Here is a 24,117-nt window from a genome sequence, read left to right as displayed (position 1 = left end):
TACAAACAACCGAATAGTTAACCCATCAAAACAAAGCCAAAAATCGCCAAAAGTTTACTAGAGACTCCTGACAGATCCTACTTGTTCCTGTAAAACTTTTAGAGCAATTGGAGTTCTACAAACTCTCCTTATGAGCTGGTGTTCCAGAAATTAAGTGTTTGCAAAACTGCAGAAATACACTGGAAACACTCCACTATTTAGGAGGTCAAAACAATTCAAAAACTCGTCAAATATTTACTGCAAGCTCCTGACGTAGGATAGATACTCCTGTAAAAATTATAGAATTTTTAGAACTTTCTAAGTAACCTTACTCGACAGTTTTTCCAATAACACACGGTTTGAAAACTGAAATGCAGCACTGTAAAGATCGTATTTGTTCACAAGGTAAAACATTTAGGAAATTTCTGAAAAAATTACAGTAAATCAATAACACATTAAGGATTACACCTGTAATTTTTTAAAATTTTTAGAAATTTACAAATACCTTTACTGTAGTGTTTTCCTCTGTGAATCCGCAGCCCCTATGCCTAAAACAGTGAACAGTTCCGAAAATTCAAGAAATAGGAATGAAAATTTAAAAGGGTGGGTGGTTAGAGAATGGGAGATTGCCCCTTGGATTCAATCAATTGAATTCTTGTCTTGAACAAGATTAAGATGGCAGCGGCGCCATTTGATAACCCGTAAAAGCTCAATTAGATTACTCTAACCTTATTCTTACGGTATCAATATTTTATTTCCTACTCTCACATATAGATTTATGCAATATATATAGAGTCAGGATTCATTCCACTCTTAACTCTCAAGACTTAAACAAATTCAATTAAACAAACACAAAGAACAATGGTGAGACTAATGTGTTATGTGAAATTTCTATTCTACGATTATACTACGGATTCAATTTATACTAACAAGATACGATAATTCAACTACAGAAATACTACGTTGATTCTATGATAAGGAATTAGGGGGGATTTGATTCCACCTTAACTCAACTTAACTTGCTAACGACGAATCGTCAGAATCCGAATTGAATCGCTTCAAGCTAACAATTGGTTCTTCCTAATCCCTAATTACACATGGCATTTCTACCAATTATAACTAGCATGTGAACGATTAAACCCATTCTCATGGTGACTAATCATTTCTAGAGTGGAAATGAATTACGACTATTCTACGCTAACACAAATCAAGCTTTCATCAAGGCTTCGCAACCCCCTCTAATGGAGGTTTAGCTGAGAATCATTCCACAATCATTTCCATATGAATCTAAACTAAACATAATATCAAGATTCCAACTTTACTAATTTAACAAACAATAATTGAAATCTAATTAATAATTAAGAAATGATATCAACAAGAATTTAAACTAGATCTATAAATGTAATGACAAAAAACGAATTGAATAATAATAAACTATTTTATTAATCTAATCAAATGAATAACAATAATGTAATACTGAAATTGAACAAGAATTAACTAATGAATTAATGTAAAACTAAATCTAGATCTAAATTATTCTAATCTAACCCTAGCTACCATTACAAGGAACTAGTTTTCTAAATAAAACTAGATAACTTAAGAACTAAGCTTTTCTTTGTTTTTATATGTTTCAGATCCAAAATTGTGCATGGGCTTGGAGCCATGTTTTGGGCCAGAGAATCAGGCCCAAAACCCAATTCTTTCAGTCCAAAAAGGCCTCTTCAGCTGGAGGTGGCTTTGACAAACTTTTCGTCCACTTTTACTCCTTTGATTGGGTCAAGGCTTAGACCATTAGAAAGATCTTTCCGAGCCAGTCGTTTTGACGTAAGGTAGGCCTAATTCCGAGGTCTGAGTCCAAAGATATAGTCTTCGGAAGTTCTGTTGACTTTGTGCACTGTTTCTGCCCGCGTGGACTTTGACTTTTCATCTTTTGACTGGGCTTTACAGAGGCTTTGTCTTCTTGAAAATTGGCCTTTAATCACAGAACTCCTTAGCAACCGACCTTTGCTCCTTTATCTTGCTAAAGTGGCACATTTCTGCACATAATGGACTTTGAAGCCTGAAATGCATAAAAACACGTAATCAGTATTAACTCTTACTTATTATTCACATAATTAGTCTAAAATTACGATTGTTAAGGGGTTAAAACTACAGTTTTGGGCTCTTATCACATAACATGTTTTGGCAGCCACCTGATCTCCTCTGATTGTCTCAATTCTTCTGTTATGTGGGAATTTTAGACATTGGTGATAGGTGCTGGGAATAGTGCAGAGTCTATGCAGCCAGGTCCTGTGGATGCCTAGGATCATGTGATAAAGTGTGTTAGCTTTGACCACAACAAAATTAATGATGAGGGTTACCGGTCTGGTGGCTATGGGTAGTTGGACCTCTCCAACTGTTAGGGCTTTGTCTCCACTGAATCCATACAGGTTGGAGTGAGTGACGGCCATCTCTGAGTCAGGAATCTGTAGTTTCTTGAATACGTCATAGTATAACACATCTGCCAAACTTCCTAAATCGACCAATATACAATGCAGATCGTAATCACCAAAAGGAAAGGTAAGAACCAATACGTCCTCATGTGGTCTCTAGATGTCGAGACAGTTAGCTACAATAAACAGGATGGGTGGATCTTTGTGGGATAACGTGTTGACCTTATGAGAATCCGCAATCAATTCGATATTCATGATTCTCATTTGCTTTGCGTCGCGCATTTAGTATCTCGCACCTTTCTCTGTGACCTGTCCACTCCTCCTGCTTGCCTTTCCTGAGATCATGTTGATATGATTGCGACCATTGAGTGGTCCAGTTCTTGGGGGATCCCGACTAGATGTGCTGACCTCCTTAAGTTGCACCGTATTTGCCTACTCATATGATACGAACTGTTTCAAGTACCCCCTCTCAATTAGATCCTGGAGTTCATTTTTTTCAAGGTCCTACAGACCCTTGTGTTGTGGCCCTTACTCTTGTAGAACTTGCAGTAAGTTCGTTGATCTCTGGTACCCAAGGAACCTGGCTTGAATGGAGCTGGCCATTTGAGGTAGCTCTGATTCTTGATTGAGTCCACAATCTCGTCCGGCATTTTGTTCAGGGGAGCAAAGTTCCTGTCGATCGAGGAAAGAGTTTCTTCAACTCCTTCCACCCGTGGTTTCTTCTATGGTTTTCCATCTTTATTGCTGGCTGAATTCTAGTACTGCCCTCTTGGCATTCGCCATTCTGATGGGGAATCTGACCTCTGGCGACCATGATGGCAGTCTCTCTTATGCTTCAGAGGTGAGGAGCTCCCCTGCCCCTCTCGTGGGACTGAGGGGGTTGTTTGATTGGTCTTCTTTGCTTCCTGACGCATGTTCAGGACATCTTCCTCCCACCCTGCATGAGTTTCGACCCTATCTAGGAGTTCCTCCAAATCGCGGGGTGGTTTTCTGGAGAAGGATCCGAATAAGGCGTTGTTTTTATCCAACCCTTGTTTGAAAGCTATGATAGCAATCTATTCACTAGTACAAAAAAGGGCTTTTGTGACTGTTTTAAAATGTTATTTGTGACTGTTATGTTCGAAACGGTCACAAATAGCAGAAAAGGGTTTTTGTGACTGTTTTAAAAAGTTTTTGGTGACATGTGTTTTCAAAACGGTCACAAATGGTTCTTTAGCCTAAAGAAGGTGTATATGTGTGGAGAACTATTTGTGAATCTCGCCACTTAAAACTGACCTGTTTCAAGACCCGTGTCTAACGAATGTACATTTGTCACTATCAAATATCACCAGGTCAGTTTGGTCATTATATCAGTTATGAAAAACTGAAATTAACGCACGTATCAAAAAAGCAAAACAACTACTTTCTTCCACCGAGTACCAACACCAGTTCTAATAAGCGGAAAAAATGATTACGAGAGTTGTTAACCATCGGCATATCTCTTCAAAATATCAGGCACCCAAACTAATTTAACTTCCCACTTAAATGTTATCCCTCTCTCACTCACGCCTCTCTCATTCCCACTCCAAGCAGGTACACTCTCACAAATACTGTATCGACCAAATTCATGACTATCAGGATGACACGTCTCATGGACGGAGGTAACATAAGGTACAAGGGAGAGAGAGCATAGGATCCAGTCCGTGAAACATTAAAGGGACGTGGACTCCAAAGAGACATAGTGGCAAGGAGGGGTTCAGTGACTCAAGAAGATGCAAGATAGTGAAACCGGGGTCAGGTGTACAGTATCCAGTCTGCGATAAGTAATGCGAGAGGTGGACAGTTAGAAGAGGAGAGCGGTTACGAGAGGTAGAGAGAAGAGATGAGAATAGGGAGAGAAGGAGGGGGGAGAAGAGAACTACGGCAGCACAGCTTGATCCCCCGGGAAGTCGGGGGTACGTAGGCAGCCCTAAATGGGTTCAACTAAAAGGTTCAAAAGAGAGGGAGTCTCATCTTCGAGAGGAGACAGAGGAGATTGGAGGTGTGAGGTTAAAGGGTACAAACTGGGTTCACACAATGGCGTCGTCTGTGGGGATGAATAAAATGTCTGTAGGTTGTGTAGGTTGTCTACAAGTTGAGGAGATGGGCGTATACAATTACAGGGATGGGTCGAGATTACTAAATTCATAGCTGATGTGCCATCCATAAGCAAGGAAGAGAGGGTGGTTTCTTCGTAAAAATATATTTAAGCACCTCTTGACGAGTTTAATACTTCTAAATCTTTTGTGTCCATCAAGCAGGGCTGTGATCCTTTATGGCTTTTATATTAAGATCGTGAGCAGGGATATATAGTGTGCTTTGCATTAATAGGAAATCATCCACAATGAGTTTTCTTTGTTTGATTTTTGGAATCTTGTGTTTAACTTAGAAGAAGTCCATTCAAAGTCTCGTATGTGCATCCATGGATGGACATTTGTACCGCACTCTATCTGAATGTTTATATATCCGCGGTTTTATTGTTGTTTTAACTCAGAAATGAAGTAGCAAATTAATCACTGCACAAAGAGGTAGAACCAAGAATTTGCTCTTTCCTCTTTGGATATTGGAAATGATGATGCTTGGAATTGGCTGGAAGTGATCACATCTTTTCTGGTTAGAAGTGTCAACTCCTTTTTTTTCATAGGTTGCATTCTATAAGTGGACAACAGGGTTGATAGCTAATGTAATCATATAAGAAATAGGGGGTTTTACTATCTTTTGCTTGATATCTGAGGTGAGGTAAGAGATGTTGCACATCTAATCATGCCATATTCATCCACTGACATGTATGAGAAAGAACGAAGATCTGGGATTTCTTGTTGTTTCCTTCAGTATTAAATGGACCTTACACAAAGGGATGTCTGAGTTATGTGGAGATATTATAAGCTCTTGTCTTTTCTTTTGGGTTCTTGTCTTTTAAATCTGCACCTCTTCCCAATACGGTGGATTATAGAAGAAAATACTTTTCATATTTTGAAGGCTGAGAAACCAGCATCAACGGATATTCTACATTTATGGGGAATGAGGACTTCTTTATACATGGAGATAAAGGAGCACGTGGATATATCAAATGGATCCTGTAACACTCTGAATGAACAAGCTAAGGATCATGCTACAAATGAGCTGTGTCACCTTGTTTTCATGATGTCATAGCTTCGAAGAATTTTGTTAAGCTCTGTAAACTACTCTCTGAAAATTTGCAAGGCATTAAGGTTGAAAGCTTTTCGGAATTCAGTATCATCAATACAAGAATGAAAAATGGGGCTTATGGTCATTCTGCTCAACTTTTTACTGAAGACATTCATCAGCTATGGTTGAACTTTCATAAGATTGGTGCTAAAATGGTTTCTCTTGCAAAGGGCATGTCAGATGTGTCGAGGAGAGCATACTGGAAGCATGTTGGTGGTTCTATAAATGGCACTTATTGGGAAGGAAAAAACAAGGAGTTCAATCAAGTTCACCCTGGAAACATGGACAGTTTGGGCCTAGACATTATGAAACCTTGTCCTTTACTGGAAGCTAACCGACAAAGTACACCACACCCAGCTGATTTGAAGAAGAGTAATATCTGCAATTTTTGTGGTGGCAAAACAGATGAAAGGATCTATATCATATGTGATTCATGTGAGAAGATGTATCACGTCTTCGGTGTTGGGGTTTCAGTTAGTGAGAATTCCCTTAGAAGTTGGTATTGTATGAACTGTGCCAGCACTGGTTTAGAGTCATCACATGAGAATTGTGCTCTCTGTGAGAGAGCCAACAACCCATGTACTGAAACTCATATGGCTGAAGGTAAAATGGATTCAATCATTAATGGGCTGCTTAGCAACAGGAATGCAAATTCTAATTCGTGGATGGAAGCAGATTTATCCCAAAGAAATTCAAAGAAAAGCACGATTGAGCAATGGTTGCAAGTTGTGTAGATGTGAGTTTGAGGGTAATCAATACCGTGAATGGTTTGCCTCGTTGATCAAGATAATGAAAAGATTGTCCTTTGTCATGGTTGCGACAATGCATACCATATATATTGCATGGAGCCTCCTCTGGCTTCTATTCCCAAGGGTAAATGGTTTTGTAGAGTTTGTGATACATGGCTGCAGGCAATGCGCAAGGCAAAATGGGTGTATGAGACTCTTGAGAAATAACAGAACATGGGAGAAATAAAAGCGTAAGGGATCTGGTTGATACGCTGCGCGCGAATGGGTCTATCGTAATAATAAGAAACATCGGAAAAGCGAAATGCGGGGAAAGTGAACGGAGCTGTAGGATCTGTTGATATGCTCTTAAATGCAGCAGAAAAGCTGAAAAATGAAGAGAGGTTGACTCAGTACAAAAAACGTAGAAAGGCATACACCGCGGCAGGTAACTCATTTCTTTTACTGTCATATACATAATTGACAAACGAGTAGTTACACTTGGGGCAGGCAAACCTTGCCCCCGACCTTGGCAGAGATGTATATGGGGACAGATTGGGATTGTCCCCAGACCTTGTGGTATTCCGCGAACCTATTCGCTCTAGGAGGTCGCGGACCATGAATGAGAAACGTGGTGGTACACCTCAGGGTAAGATGAATGGTACACTATTTGGAGCACGCGATTGCCATTATATTGGTATGCAAATACGTATGTTGAATTAATGCTCCTCGTTAAAACTCACGTATTATTTGTGCAATACTCAAACATAAACGTTTCAGGTTACAGAGAAAGAGAAAGACTTATGGTACCGTGGAACCGAGCGGAGTTTGAGCTGGTATTGGGAGATGGATCCATCTCACCTCATTTACTACCTTATTTGCATACACTATATTGTCGTCAAAAAGTTTACTGTCTCCATTAAATGTGTATTGCATGATATAACATTGAGTAAGACCAGAGTCGAGTCCCGTACTAGCTATATGGGGAACCTCAGAGTCTTTGTTTAGTTTTTCAATTAAAAGAGAGGAAGCTTGCTTTTACATATTGCTAAGTGAGCCGAGGAATGATAGTTTGTGTTGAATGTTATATCAATGAAATAGAGAGCATACTTCTTCCAATTGTTTCATGAGTATTGGGCTATGAACGAAAAAAACTTGGGGGCAAACTGAGCTACCCCCATTAGGCTTCACAGCTGACCAAAGACAGCGGTGGGGATGAGCCCTTCGTGAACTAGATGTCCGAATCAAACTTAGGGGCAAACAGAGCTGCCCCCATCAGGCTTCACAGCTAACCAAAGACAGCGGGGGGATGAGCCCTTCGCAGACTAGATGTCCAAATCAAACTTGCATTGGGGGCAAACTGAGCTGCCCCCATCAGGCTTCACAGCTGACCAAAGACAGCGGGGGGATGAGCCCTTCGTGGACTAGATGTCCGAATCAAACTTGCATTGGGGGCAAACTGAGCTACCCCCATCAGGCTTCACAGCTGACCAAAGACAACGGGGGGGATGAGCCCTTTGCGGACTAGATGTCCGAATAAAACTTGGGGGCAAACTGAGCTACCCCAATCAGGCTTCATAGCTGACCAAAGACAGTGGGGGGATGAGCCCTTCATGGACCGCAGTGTCCGAATCAAGCTTGGGGCAAAATGAGATGCCTCTAAGCCAGAGAGCGGGGGAGATGAGCCCTTCGTGGACCACAGTGTCCGAATCAAGCTTGGGGCAAAATGAGCTGCCTATAAGCCAGAGAGCGGGGGGGATGAGCCCTTCGTGGACCGCAGTGTCTGAATCAAGCTTGGGACAAAATGAGCTGCCTATAAGCCAGGGAGCGGGGGGGATGAGCCCTTCATGGACCATGGACCCTCCGTCGAATCAAGCTTAGGGCAAAATGAACTACCTCTAAGCCAGAGAGCGGGGGGGATGAAGCCTTTCGCGAACATGATGTGGAGTGTTACAAAGCGCTGAGGAGAATGGGATGAGACCCTTATGGAGATGTTGACTGTTACAAATAAGAGCGAAGGGGTTGAGACCCTTCGCGGATATATTGTTGAGTTCTATAAAAGAGAAATGGAGAGGATGAGGCCCTTTGGGGACGTGATATCGAGTTCCATGAGTAAGTGCGAAGGGGATGAGACCCTTCGTGGACAATATATGAGTTGGAAGAGTGAGAGCGAAGGGGATGTGACCCTTCGTGGATATTCTAATGAGTTCTATGTACGAGAACCGATTGATTGAGACACTTTGCAGAGATGATGATTGATTGTGAAGAGTGAGGGCCAAGGGGAAAAGACCCATCGCAGACTAGAGTAAGGAATCGCGAATCAAGTAAGTAGAAGATATCTCGGACCCCTGAACAGAGTTCGTCGCGTGGTTTCGGGGGGCGAGAGGGGGCATCTGTATCCGCCAAATTCATGACTATCAGGATGACACGTCTCATGGATGGAGGTAACATAAGGTACAAGGGAGAGAGAGCATAGGATCCAGTCCGCGAAACATTAAAGGGACGTGGACTCCAAAGAGACATAGTGGCAAGGAGGGGTTCAGTGACTCAAGAAGATGCAAGATAGTGAAACCGGGGTCAGGTGTACAGTATCCAGTCCGCGATAAGTAATGCGAGAGGTGGACAGTTAGAAGAGTAGAGCGGTTACGAGAGGTAGAGAGAGGAGATGAGAATAGGGAGAGAAGGAAGGGGGAGAAGAGAGAAAAAAGTGAGGAGAGAACTACGGTGGCACAGCTTGATCCCCCGGGAAGTCGGGGGTACGTAGGCAGCCCTAAATGGGTTCAGCTAAAAGGTTCAAAAGAGAGGGAGTCTCATCTTCTAGAAGAGACAGAGGAGATTGGAGGTGTGAGGTTAAAGGGTACAAACTGGGTTCACACAATGGCGTCGTCTGTGGGGACATTCATCTTGCTGTTTTAGTGGCAAGGATCACTTCTTTTTAGTGTTTTCAAAACCAAGTTTTGATTTCATATATGCTAATTAATCTTTTGTTTTGGTGATTTTGTAAGTTGTTTTGTAATATTTCATCAGCTTGAATGCCTTGAAGCCATTAAGGTAAATAATTTGATTATTTCCTAATGATTTATTTATGAAATTTGGGTTTAGTTAAATATTGGATTTTTTTTTTTTTTTTTTTTTTTTGTAGTTGAGTTCAACTTCAATTCATTTAAAGACGAAAGACTTGTGTGTGTTTTCCAACCACTTCGCCATTCGCCATATTTTCTGGTAAGTTTTCCAATTTACTTTATGCGTTTCAACGAAGGGTTGTTACAGTGTACGTTGAATTTGACCCAGAAGTCCAGAACCATCATTTTCAAAAAGATGCTAATAAAATGTTTGATAAGATGCCTGAAAGAAATATTGTCTTAATTAACCAAACTATTTTAGGCTTATCTCAAAATGGGTATTTTAGCAAAGTATTAATGGAGTAATCAATAAGTGTTAGCTAACCTGACAGTTTTATAGCGGAAATTAGAAAGAAAACATTGAGTGAGAATGTAAGTCAACTTGGTTCGTTCAGCCTCCTTTGTCGTGCAAGTGTTATACTGTAGATATATAAGAATAGGCCTAATAATGGTAGGACGACTCGAGAACTAGATGGTAAAAATACCCAACTATTCTATTAGGACATGTAAATTACTGACTCGGCACACATTTTCTGCATGTCAAGCTTGAAGTAGGATATTGAAATCTAGAAACTAAAACACATTCTTGCAAAATAGTTTTCAGTCTAACTTTGATGTCAAAACAATGAAGTACCAAGTTTTAAACAACCACATGAAATTCAAGCAATTGTAAGCGACAATTATATACACGATCAACAACTAAGTATCACCACTCATGTCAAATTTCTAACAACCCGTGTATATGCATAAATCTCTCGCAACAAGAAACAAAATAGCCTTTGTAAATGAAAATTCTCTCTACCAACGCATCACTCTTTTGGAGTAACTCATTACCTGTATGCCATTAAAAGCATAATGTTGTCAGAGTTCTTCGTATTTATGGAACATTTTCCGAGCACGAATTCTACCAAATTTGAAATTGAATACTCTTATCATCATCCAAACCAACCACATGGTCTCTGCCTTTGCAGGCGGGAAGTGAAGACAAAATAGTGCACATACCTTTTGTCCAAATAAAGCAATAAGCTCGGCAACGGAAGCAGAATCGGAATCGATTAAAGACACGTCTTGTCTCGTTGTCGTAGCCACAATTACTAGAATAGTGACTTTGTTTTCACACAGTAAAACCCTATTTAGCTTGCTAATGATTAATGGATAGAAGAGAGAATGAGCATGGGAATTAAAAGATAACCTACGTTGGGTTTTTTATTCCCAATATATAGGCATAAAAGGAGATATGGTTGTTGTTTATCCGGATCAATCTCTCTAAGTGTTTTAGATACACTGGAGACTTGAGTCCTTATCCAACACACATGTGGACGTACAGCCCAAGTCTTACATCTCCCACTCGTCCATGGTGGTAATATTATACCATTCTCTTATCTAACTACAACATTGCAAACTTCATACAGAGAGATAAAGCGTGCGACCAACGAGAGCTTGCTTTCATGAGAGAGTTTCAAATCAAGTCATTCCCCGACTGAAATGGCACATCACATCTCTAACAACTCATAATTGCCCTAGACTTATTTGGTCACATTTGGTTGAATATTTTCTAATCCCTCAAGAGTCTTAACTCAGATTAATATTCAACCCAGTACGCATGTTTGAGTTCCCAAAAAATAAAAATAAATCATATAAATAATTATAGATATGGATATCATACTAGAATTAAAAATCATGGAAAAATCAAGTAGTTTTGCGGCAGGAACTCAAAGTCAATGCGTACATATTGCCTCCAGAATGTGTTACCAAATAGTCATCCTCAATTCCTCATGTCATTTAGTTTCAGATTAATTGCTTTCCCAGACATGTTCCATAGGCTTAAATTATGCTTAGCCATAGGTCACAAGCTAGAGTAGCATACATCAAAATCTACTTCATGACACGTCATTAGTCACTTTGAGGGCATAAAACAAGAATATGCTCACCGCATGAAGTAAACAAGGATCAATTACTTACTCATATTAGGTCGAATAAGCACATATAGTATGATTACATGCTACGGTGGAGCTCTTAAAGAAGTCATCGACTTCCACACCATACGAATCTTAGTCAAATTAAACACTGCGCTTTACTTGAGTTTTTCAATCCAATTCCTTACCAAAGGAATCAATTAAAGTCTCACATCCGGCTAACAGGCTTTCGTTTTAATTTGAAAAAATTAATAACTCATCTCAACTATTTTGAGGCGATAATTTGTATGCACCAAGCTCACATCCATTGTGCCATGGGATTATTAAAATCTAATCAACCTTTCTAAGGTAAAAGATTTTAACTCATTCATACATATCTCATCTTGCTCACATTCCATGTGCCAAGGTGGTCTCCGTGTGAGTGAACGACCAAAGCCTTATGACGAATATCCATATAATCTAACAACAAAAAAATATGGAAACAATATGTGCATAGAATAATTTCATGTAGTAAAGAATCTTAACGATCTCAAAAAAAACATGAATAACTATCAAAGTTATAAGGTCATTACATACAAAATCATAACCTACAAAGTCCTAAGCTCCTAACATGAGCCATAAAGGAATCCCTTGGGATCTGCCACCATGTCCTTCGTAGATATATGTTTGAGGACCACCTTTTTATGCACAACCATATCACGAATGTAGTGGTAACGAATGTCTATGTGCTTGGATTTTCCATGGTACTTAGGATCTTTAGCGAATGCTAATGCTGCCATGTTATCACAATACACTGTGACAGGGTCTTTGGCATTTTGCACTACATTTAGTCGCTTAAAGATTCTTCTTAACCAAAGCGCTTCTGAACAGCGGAAGACAACAAGCAACATACTCGGACTCCATTGTGGACAATGCAATGCAGGCTTGTTTCTTACTACACCAAGAAATAGCACCTCCTGAAAGTAAGAATGTATAGCCAGACGTGGATCTACGCTCATCCAAGTCACTAGCCCAATCAGCATCACTTTACCCGTGAAGGTTTGCTCTTGCTCCTTGATAGCAAAGCATATAGTCTGAAGTCCCACGAAGATATCTAAGAATCCTTTTCACTGCCTGCCAATGAGCATGTCCAGGATTACTCTGAAAACGGCTCACTAATCCTACTGCAAAGCAAATGTCTGGTCGAGTACACATCATAGCATACATCAGACTCCCAATTGCATTTGCATAGGGCACATTAGCCATTTGTTCCTTCTCTGCCTCTGTCTTAGGGCGAAGACCAAGATGTAAAGTATGACCCTTTTGGACAGGAGTATCAATAGGTTTGCAATTTTGCATTCGGAATCGTTCGAGAACTTTCTTAATATAAGTCTCTTGAGATAAGCCAAGTAACCTCTTAGAACGATCTCGGGTAATCTTTACCCCCAATACAAAATTTGCCTCGCCCATGTCCTTCATATCAAAATTAGAGGACAACCACTTCTGAGTGGCTATGATCAACCCCTTATCATTTCCAGCCAACAAAATGTCGTCAACATATAATGACAGCACAAGAAAACTCCTATCAGATCGTTTGGCATACACACAATGATCCTCCTCAATCATCTCAAACCCATATGAAGTAATGGCTCGATGAAACTTAAGGTACCATTGTCTGGATGACTGCTTTAATCCGTAGATAGACTTTTTGAGCTTGCATACTTTGCGCTCTTGTCCTTCTACCTCAAAGCCTTTGGGCTGATCCATATAAATTTCTTCATTTAGATCCCCATTAAGAAACGCTATCTTAACATCCATCTGATAGAGTTCTAAGTCAAAATGTGCAACAAGTGCTAAAATGAAGCGAATTGAGGTAAATCTCACCACTGGTGAGAAAGTTTCCTCATAGTCTATACCCTCTATTTGGGTAAAACCTTTTGCTACCAATCGGGCTTTATACTTATCAATAGCTCCATCTGCAGTTCGCTTAACTTTCAGAACCCATCTGTTCTTAATCATTTTGTGCCCTTGAGGAAGATCAACAAGTTCCCAAACTTGGTTCTTCTTCATGGAACTTATCTCATCTTGCATAGCAGCTAACCATTCCTTTGAAACAGGTGATGACAAAGCCTCTTGGTATGACCTAGGCTCATCATCGTCAATAGTAGCACACATGAAAGCTTCCCCTTCAATCTCAAAACGACGACGGGGTACACTTCCACGTTTGCTTCTACGTGGCTCAAGATTGTCTTGATCATCTGAGTCATCTAGTGGTAAACTCCCACTATCCTCGACGATCATTGGAACTTCAGAAGGAGGAATTGTTACCCCACCATCGCCGAGCGTAGGTGGAGTTACCTCTTCTATAGCCTCAATTGGTTCTATCATCTCATAGAACTCAGTTGACAATCGAGCTTTCTTCCTGCTTGGAAAATCATTTTCCACAAAATCAACATCGCGTGACTCAATTTCCACCATCCCACCATTATTTTGTTCATGAAGAAAGACATAACCCTTAGAGTGCTCAGAGTATCTAATGAATATACATTTCTTAGCTCTCATGTCTAACTTCCCAGTCTGTGAAGACGGGGTATGAACAAAACCAGTAGAACCCCATGGACGCATATGACCTAACATAGGTTTTACGCGGTCCATAGTTCATAAGGGGGTTGATGGGACAGACTTAGAGGGCACCTGTTGTTGAGAATGTAGGCGCGTCGATCAAAGAAAGCATCACCCCGAAGGTCGGTGGGGAGGTTTGCTTAGCGCCATCATTGATCTCACCATATCTAAAAGGGTTATATTCCTTCTTTCAGCAACACCATTTTGTTGCGGAGTTGAAGGAATAGTAAGCTGTCGTCGAATGCCCTTTTGTTCACAGAGCAATCTCATTTGCTCAGACAAATACTCGCGCCCTCGGTCAGTTCGGAGAGCCTTAATACATCTCTCCAATTGATTCTCAACTTCAGCCATAAATCTTTTGAAGCAATCAGAAGCATTAGATTTATGCGAAATTAAGTAAACATAACCAAATCGCGTATAATCATCTATGAATGTGATAAAATAAAGTGCACCACGACGGGCCCTCGCATTAAATGGTCCGCATATGTCAGAATGTATTAACTCTAGTGGAACAGATGCTCTTAGCGCCTTTCCAAATGGTTTCCTAGTTGACTTCCCAGCCAGACAGTATTCGCAGACCGGGAGATTGACTTTTGCAAGAGGACTCAGAAGTCCTTCCCTTGCTAGTCTATTCATCCTGTCCTGCCCAATATGTCCTAATCTAATGTGCCATTTCACTGAATTTGAAACGACATCATCATCCATAGAAGTCAAAAAAGAATCAGCTGAATTATAATTACCAAAATCAATATCCAACTCAAATAAACCATTCGAAATAAAAGCTCGTCCATACAAAATGGAACCTAAAGAAATAGAAACTGCCTCTAAGCTGAAATTAACAGCAAAACCAAGTTCTAAAAGACAAATAACTGAAAGTAAACTACGTTGAACTCCTGGCGCATAAAGAACATCATGGAGTATCAGCGTGCGACCAGTGCGCATCCGTATCTGGTATGTGCCAATACCCAATACGTCTTCACTAGAACTGTTTCCCATAAAAATTCTTTGACTGCCACTTAGAACCCGACGAAACTCCACAAATCCTACTCTGTCTTTTGCAATGTGTTTGGTTGCTCCTGTATCCACAATCCAATTAGAATCACATGAATGAGCAACAAGCACCTCAGTGCAAACAAAGCAATCAGAATAGCTAAAAGTGTTTGAGTTTACCTTCTTCGGCTCAGTGCATTCACAAGCGAAGTGTCCAAGTACACCACAGTTGTTACAAGCCATCTTAGACTTGTCTTGCTTTTTACCAGCTCTATTACCTCTACGGCGCTTATTTATGTTCCTTTTAGGCGCAAGTGTGTTGTTTTGAGCTCCTGTACCTGCTTTACCATTTTGCTTGCGCTTGGACCTAGTCCCGCGCTTGCTTGGTTTAGCAAAACAAGCAGTAGCAGCACTGCTATTAGTCCTAGCAGCTTGCCGCTCTGCCTCTAACTCCAAATGACGTGATAACTGAGAAAGGTTGGTTATATTCTCATTATGCGTCATAATGAGTTTCATCTGTTCCCAAGAATCAGGGAGGGACCTCAAAACAGCCAAAATTTGATGCTCATCAGTAAGAACATTTCTAGCAGCTTTTAAGTCACGTATCATCTGGGACATCTTCCTAAGATGTTCAACCATAGTGTTATTCAAGCCTTCTTATAGGTTTGAATTTCAAAGACAATCAATGCACGTAACCTAGTAGGCGTGGTGCCAAAGATAAGTCAATTTTAAAGCATTCCACATTTCCTTGGCGGTTTTGTACCCCTCGAACTTCGCCAATTAGGTGGTTATTGCATCTTTGCTTAACATAGTAAAAGCGCACCTGGCGATCCCGTTTTTTTGATTACGGTACACCTCCAAGCTACGACGGTGTTGAGCAGTAGTGCCTTCCTCAGGCAACTCCATATTATTAGTCAGAGTTGGAGGACATTTTGCTCCTCTAGGAGGTACTGGATCTTACGGTGCCAAATATCGTAATTTAGACCGTCCAGTTTCTCTCCTTTGTTCAGGTCAGCAACAATACTCTTAGATGCCATGTTACACTACATGCATAGACAATAATTAAAATAATTACTGGTTTGCCATAAAAAGGTATTACTCTATGTCACACACGTATAATTGCCCCCTTTCTTAAAATTTCATCGTTAACAATATTGCCATTGGCACTCAATCGAAAACTAAGTAAACATAGCAATCATCTCAAGTGCCTTTTGGTTTTACTGTCACAATAAATTATTAAAAAAAATGCAAAAACTTAATGAGGAGTTAAAACAGTAACTACCACTCATTGAAACAGATTATTAGTCTTTGAATTTAATATCACAGATTTAAAATATACATGCTCAACAGTATATAGTGGTACTGGATATGAAAAAAAAAAATACACCTGGTTCTTTCAGCAGATATTTGCGACAGTGCAAAGATTTGAAATATGCATAGTCTCTGAACTAACACAGCAGCATGGTGATCGGCATGTTATAACAGTACATATGCATACAATCAAATTAATTTATGAAATAAAAGAGATCAAATAACTGACTCACAGTCGTGATACGTTTTTAGCATCAAACCAATTACCCATCTCTACTCAAGCGCCATAACGCCATAAGCCCATAACTAGTACCCATCTATGGTACTTATGTTTCTTTTATCTATCTTTTGTAAAGCTTTATAACATTGGTTTAACAGTGTTATATTAAACAAAAAAAAATAAATAAATAAAACGCATGGATGGCATGATAACTTGTTAAGTAATGAGCAACCCAACTATTCAAAAAAAAATAGAGGTACTGATATGTTCCATAGCTCTGTGAACTATCATAGTCTCAAGGATTGTCTATATTACTTGGAACGTGACTCTAACCAACAGTTCATAAACTTGATGAAAGCTCTCTTTTTGTTTCACACCGAACCAAAACAGAATAACATTAATCGAAACAAAGCTATTGGTTTAAACATGCTGTATACATGCATCTTATTATTGAAAACAAAATACAATTCACTCTTCACAACTTTATGATTACGCACAATTCACTAAACATGCAATCAACAGAAAAACATATATCTTTCGATATTCATGCTTCAACAACCAAGATACGATCTTTAATCTCAGTGCTCCGATACCAATGAAGACAAAATAGTGCACATACCTTTTGTCCAAATAAAGCAATAAGCTCGGCAACGGAAGCGGAATCGGAATCGATTAAAGACACGTCTTGTCTCGTTGTCGTAGCCACAATTACTAGAATAGTGACTTTGTTTTCACACAGTAAAACCCTATTTAGCTTGCTAATGATTAATGGATAGAAGAGAGAATGAGCATGGGAATTAAAAGATAACCTACGTTGGGTTTTTTATTCCCAATATATAGGCATAAAAGGAGATATGGTTGTTGTTTATCCGGATCAATCTCTCTAAGTGTTTTAGATACACTGGAGACTTGAGTCCTTATCCAACACACATGTGGACGTACAGCCCAAGTCTTACAGGAAGAAATGCTCCTTTTAGATGGACTTACTAATCTGTTGACTAAGCTCATCCACATTCTTTCTAAGTTTTAGGCCAAATTTTCACTCTGTCAAAATAAACTTTGTTCATCTTTCTTCCCTGACGGACATGAGTAAACCGAAGCTGTCTGCTGATATTGCTAGGCAACTTCGCAAGTTTCATGAGGTTGAAATACCAGGTTCTAGAGAACTGCAATTGTGGAATGACATGACCAAGTTCCTGGAGAAAGGTAGTCATTGATTGCACCTTGGGTCGAATTGGAATAAATAGTGTATATTACATTTACCTTTTATCAACCAAAATATTTGGCGTCCATCTTCTTTCGGTTCTGGGATATGCATCTCATACTTGTCTACCGAATGTTGCTTTGCAGCATCTGGTCTTAAATTTGATGATATTGAGAAACAAAGAAGGTATGAGACAATTTCATTTGAAGAGGTTCGTGATGCAGTTAGTGAGCTCAAGGTATTATTTTGAAGTTTCAATCGCTTGTCATTTGATTCCATGCTTTTGTTCGCTTTAAAACTGGTTATGAATTTGCTTTTTAACGACTAGTCCTTCTGTAAGTTAGTAGTAATATGATGAGTTAGAAAGTCATTGCCGATCAAAAAATGAAAAAAAGTTGGTGATCCACTCCTGTCCAGCTAGCATGACAATTGTCATGGTCATGATAACTGGGCCCTTGATATTTTGGAAGAAGGTAGATTATCATTTCAATGGAAGGAAGTTGTGATTTGTGATGAGCCTAATGCAAAGTGTTCACAGCTGTAACTGCCAACTATGATGTCAGAGTACCATAATTTTTACACACCATTCTGTAATCATAACCGTAGAAGAAAATGCCATAAATCTTGAAATATTGCGATATCTGCCGATCTTTTTGGGATCAGAATCAAAATATCCACTGTCAATTTTTTTTTGTGTTGAATTATCCAGTATTCAATCTGGTTTTGATGATAGTGATTGTGGCAGTGGTGGGTTGGGTCTGGTTATGAAGTTGATATTCGTCTCTGAATTACCAATTGGTGAAATTTGGTACCTCTTATTCCATATGTGGTTTTACGGAATAATTTAATCCGTTAATCATTCCATTGGATATTCTTCATCTCACTCATCATTGAGGAGTATACTCTTGTTCATTTGATTGTGTAAGAGTAAAAGAGCTTCACTCCCATTTTAGTAGACTAACGGATGTTTTTTCAATAGGATCTAACTGCCATACTTAATGCCCCTGTGGTTTTTGCTCACAATGACTTACTTTCAGGAAACTTGATGCGTAATGAAGATGAGGGTAGGAACATGTCTATTCACGTTAACTGTGAAATTTGGTACCAAAACTACTGCACTGCTATTTTAGTATTAAAATTTGAGGATTAACTTAAACACCATATATATTTTTTTCTCCCACCTTATACCTTTATGTGCCTTCCCATCAGTCTTATCTAGAAGATTTCCTATTCTTGAAAATTGCGAGACCTGAGTTTCTAGTGATGATTATGAAAATTTATGGAAAGACCTTATGATTAGTAATGCCGCAAGTGTTAAGTTTTTTTAGTCATTACCTGTTTTTAGTTCCTATTTAGAACTATTTTATACTGGGTACTTCTCTGGTCTTGTTAGCTTTTAGTGGTGCATTGTGGTGAGCTCTATTCTCCCTCTGTTACCATGGAGAACGTTGGGATTCCATTTCCTACCGGAGAAGAATCTTTAAAGTGATTCTTTTTCTTCATCATAAATTTTTCTTAATCTATTGGGCTGACCATATATATATATATTTTTAATGACATTGTGTTGTTTGTCGTGCAGAAAAGCTCTATTTCATTGATTTTGAGCATGGGTCGTACAGCTATAGAGGATATGATATTGCAAATCACTTTAATGAATATGCAGGCTTTGATTGTGACTACAGCCTATATGTATTCTTCATTTTACATCTTGATATCTTTTATCCTCTCAATTGAGTATTTGAATGCATTGCTAGTTGGGAAAAAATAAATCATAATCGTAAATTTATTGCTTCAATGTAGATACGAATGATAAATGTATTTGAGTTCATGTGACGACTCCGGTGTGCTAGAATAATTTATTTAAATAAATGTAATTGTTATCTAAATCTAGCTTGGATTGGTTCAATGGAATTAGTGTTTGTGAATGCTATTTGGAAATTTAATGGATTACGGGTTTGTTAAGACTTTTATTGTTAAGGTTGTATACGGATTCAGTAGAGATATAGAGTGTGGAACCAATTCACTGATTTTTTTCGTTTTTTTTTTTTTTGTAATATTTTAAACTATTTGTCACGGTTTTGTAAAAACTGTTATAGAAGTGTTATTTCTTATGACGGTTTTGGATACAATTTATCACACTTCAAGGAGAAAGCGTCACTTTAAGTTGGTTATATTATGGTGGTTTTCAACTATTTGTGACTGTTCTTCAAAGAATATTTGTGACGGTTTTGGGGGAAAAAAAATGACCCCCATTCCGTCACGGTTTTGGGAAAAAAAAACAGTGGCAAAAGACTTTTTGTCACTGTTTTTAACAGTGATATAAAGCTTTTTTTCTTGTAGTGATTCATCACAAGACTCTATCTGTATCGAAATTTCCATAAAGCGTTGCATATAGGATCTCAATGCTTCGCCGTCCTTTTTCTTAATATTAAACAGTGCATCGATACGTTTTGGCTGGTGCTTGTTGCACGAGTATCTGTCGATGAAGATTCTAAACATCTCTGCTGAAGACCTGATCTGCCGCTCTGGTAACCTGTGATACCACTAGAGTGCGGATCCAGATAGGGAATCCTTCAACTCTTGACACATGATGTGGTCATGCCTTTCGTATTGTCCCATGGTAGCTCTATATCTTAACACAAGATCCACTGGATCTGACTTGCCACTGAAGATACTAAATTTTGGTTGTCTATAACCGCGGGGATATAGGGCTTTCTCACCACTCGTGATGAGAAAGGAGATCGGCCTACCCCATTATAGCGGATTGAATAAGGGAGTCTTGCATTTTTCTTCCTTTACCTGTCATCTTATGCATCTGACGGATCAGGTCATTTTTCTCAGTCTCCCATGCGCTTTCTTTGTTAGAAACTCTTTTGTTCTAAGTTCTTATTTAGTGTCGAGGGTTGATGTCACGATCCTGATCAGTTGACTCTGATTCTTCAGCCGAGTTTAAGTGTTCGTCTGAACTACTGTACTCTAATTATAATGGCTCGCGCCGAACTGGATCCCTTTGTCTTGGGTTCCTGATTTGACTGCTCTCTGGAAGGCCGTCACCATCGAGATCGATATGCCGCTCCTTCCCTGTGTCAGATTGATACAACTGTCTTAGCAGTTGTACTTCTCGCTCAAGGTTTCATCTTTGCTATTCCAGAGTCTGTACCGTCTGACTTGCCTGAACAGACCCTGGAGTGGTAAGAGTAGTACTCTCGCCATTCTGACATTCTCCTTGAGTGTCATTGTCAGTGCCTACACCCGAGGTGACTAGTCCGTCAGTCCTAGTTACCTGCCCTTGAAGGGGGACATCCGCATCGTAATGTTCCATATTTTCTCCCTCATCAGGTATCTCGCGTTCCTCTTCTCTGATAGCGATGCTATGAGTGGTAGCTACACCTTTTGTCTTCTTAGTTCCTACCATCACAACGTTAAGAGCGTTTAAACTAAATCGGTCGACCGAACGAATGTTACCTGCTACCGTTCCCAGCAGACGGCGCCAAAAGATGTAGGGGATTTTCTGAGTATCCTACGATCCTCCTCTATGACGTGTGATGAAGAGCTTTGGGATTAATGATGGAAAAGGGATGAGATGATTGAATGATCAGGGTTGAACCGCTTTGCGGCTGCCTACGTATCTTCCTTTATGTTTAGAAAAATCAAACCCTATTGCACGTAGTTCCTAAGAGCGAATTCCTATTGTTTATATAGGAGGAGCCTTAGGAGTCCTAGGGTTAGTGTTAACCTCACCGCTTGTGAGTTTTCTTCCCTATTTGGACTCTGCTTTCCTATTAGGAATCCTCTCTTCTTGGAAGTCTGAATATGGACCATATCTTATTAGAGGTAAGTTTCCTTTTAGGTCATAATAACCCGTCATGTATGGGAAGATTAGGCCCGAAAGGTAACTCTTAGAGATATGTCATTTTGACTCCTTCCTTATCATCAAGGACCGTCCTCCTCAGTTTCCTTCTATTCAGGAATTGTCTATATCAGTTCCTAATGACGTGGAAAACTATTATGTCCAGAGGCAGTTTGTCACGTGACTAGCACATGTTTATGAAACACTCGTGATAAACACGAGATTACTTATTCCCAGAACTAATCCAATGGTTCTCATCTCATTCTAGGTATCTCTATAGTTCCAGGTCATTTCCCGTCCACGTGTCATTTAGTCATTGACGGGAAATCCCCCTTCCAGCCTATATCACCTGTCACGTGTAAGAAAATATATATGAAAATCTATATTTGCATATGAAAATTGGTTTTTACATATGTATATTTACATATGCAATGCAAATGTCATATGTTGGTAAGATACTAACATTACATTGTTTGCAAATTCATATTTTCATATGTAAGTTTATTTTCACATATGCATAGTCATATTTTCATATCCTTTATCACCTGTCAAGTGTAAGAAAATATATCTAAAAATCTATATTTGCATATGAAAATTGGATTTTACATATGTATATTCATTTTTAAATATCCAATGTAGATGTCATATGTCGGAAAAGAAGTCTATGAAAATGTTGCTAATACAAATTCACATGTTATGTGCAGTACTTTTTCTGTGAGCATGTGAAACTTTGTGAGCCAGTACATATGACCTGCTTCCCACGGATTGCAAAGTGGTCGATGGAACGACTAGCGGAGAAAGTACCAAAAAATTTCAAGCTAGAAAATGTTCCCTAAAGCGAAATTTTAGTAAGATTGGAACTGACCGAGGAAAAGAAAAAGGCATTATACCCTAAAAGCGACATCACAACAAGGAGCATCGTAAAAACTTAACTTTCCGAACTTAACTATCTTTTTAATCTCTTATCTCTTATTTGAAACTTTTTTTTTTTTTTTTGCATTTTTAGTTCAGATTGTGGATTCTTCGTCATTATATTTGTGAAGACTATAATATGTGGAAAAGCTATCCAAGATATTACGCTAGAAGCCGCGAAACAATTGAGGGTTGACCTGATATATGAGATTGTATCAAACAACAAGAAAATTAAGATCCAAAAGAAGAATGCAAGAAATGATGAGCTGGTTTTTTGTTTAATCATGTGTTACGTGGATTATATTTGTTAGAATTCTAGATGTAAAAAAGGCTAATTTGGGTTAATGCATGTGTTGGTGGTAAATGATGTAATGAGAATCTCCTTTATATTTTCAGTGGGTTTAATTTATCTATCTTTGCAACTTACATATGTAATGAAGTAAATGATTGTCAGTTTGTCAGATTTACATAGCTATGTTGCATGTCAGAAAAAAAAAAGTCTGTGAAAATTCATATTTGCATATGTAAGTTGGTATTTACATAGCCTTTGCAGGTGTCACATACTTACATGTCAGAAAAAGTCTATGCAAATTCATATTTGTATGTGTAAATTTGTATTTGCACGTACATGTCAAGTTACTATGTAAATATAGATTTACATATATTCTGTCAGGTGTGGGGCAATTTTACTTCTCAAAGGTTACTATGTATATATATATATTTACATAGTCATGCATATATATATTCTGTCAGGTGTCGGGCAATTTTCCTTCTCAAAGGTTACTATGTAAATATAGATTTACATATATATGACTATGTAGACATACATTTATATATATTATGTCAGGTGTCGGGTAATTTTCCTTCAAAAAGGTTACTATGTAAAAGTATCTTTACACAGTAATACATAACCTATGTTAACTGGCTATTTTAAAAATCTTCAACTAAAAGAAATAGCATAGTCAAACTAAGCTCAACATCAAAATATATAATCCAGAATAAATGGAAGTATTGTTTTCTATATAAAATCTAACATTAGAAAAAGAATGCAAGTTCATTGACATCTTGTTTTTATATATGAGCAAAATATAGATTATTAAATCATTGAATCGATGCAAAGCATGTTGTAGGAGTGGAGCCTACTCTTGGGTTGTGGTGGCCATAACAAAGGCGTTTGTTCTTCTTCCTACCTCTTGCAGCACCCGTGCTCTGCTTCCGTTTCTTGTCTGGTCTCCCCATCTTCTTTTTCAGATCTGGAGGTAGTAAATCAGGCTCACTTGGTATCAACAGGCATTTTACTGTTCTCCACAGGTACTATAGCTCTTGAATTACTATTGCGGAATGTCTGAGAATAGAATAAGCTATCGCAGTAAGTATACACATTCAATCCATCAGCCAAAATGGAGAGTAATGCATGCTCACAAGGGAATCCTTCGATTCTCCACCAAATACAAGAGCAGTGACTTATATTCAAGTCAACCAAGTGAATATGGGTAGCATGCACCTCGAAAATACCCTCCCTTGACTTGAGAACCACCCAAGTTCTCCCCACCTCAATCCTCTCAGCCAATAAAGTTTCCATAGACGGACACAAGATAGTAGTCTAGCTCCTAGACGACTCCCGCTAATCAGACATCATTTTCATAAT

General features: G+C 39.0%; 1 protein-coding gene across 3 annotated transcripts; it reads left to right on the top strand.

Moving 5' to 3' along the window:
- Positions 1–17,299: 17,299 nt before the first annotated feature.
- Positions 17,300–19,669, top strand: LOC147489685 (putative ethanolamine kinase). 3 transcript variants are annotated; one of them, XR_015201461.1, is made up of 4 exons: positions 17,300–17,709; positions 17,854–17,945; positions 18,745–18,808; positions 19,287–19,669. XR_015201461.1 is itself a non-coding variant. In XM_086571557.1 (4 exons), the coding sequence occupies exons 1-4, from the start codon at positions 17,589–17,591 to the stop codon at positions 19,439–19,441; spliced, it is 453 nt and encodes a 150-aa protein (XP_086427683.1). In that variant the 5' UTR covers positions 17,346–17,588; the 3' UTR covers positions 19,442–19,669. The 3 variants fall into 3 exon arrangements, 2 of the variants coding, with proteins under 2 accessions (XP_086427683.1, XP_086427684.1); XM_086571557.1 differs by having other exon boundaries at positions 17,346–17,709; positions 18,687–18,771; XM_086571558.1 differs by lacking the exon at positions 18,745–18,808 and having other exon boundaries at positions 17,369–17,709.
- The last annotated feature ends 4,448 nt before the right edge of the window (positions 19,670–24,117 follow it).

This window comes from Coptis chinensis, chromosome 7 (genome assembly GCF_015680905.1).
Source record: "Coptis chinensis isolate HL-2020 chromosome 7, ASM1568090v1, whole genome shotgun sequence".
NCBI classification, from domain to species: Eukaryota; Viridiplantae; Streptophyta; class Magnoliopsida; order Ranunculales; family Ranunculaceae; genus Coptis; species Coptis chinensis.
The sequence above is the reverse complement of the archived record's forward strand: the minus strand, read 5'-3'. Positions and strand labels throughout refer to the sequence as shown.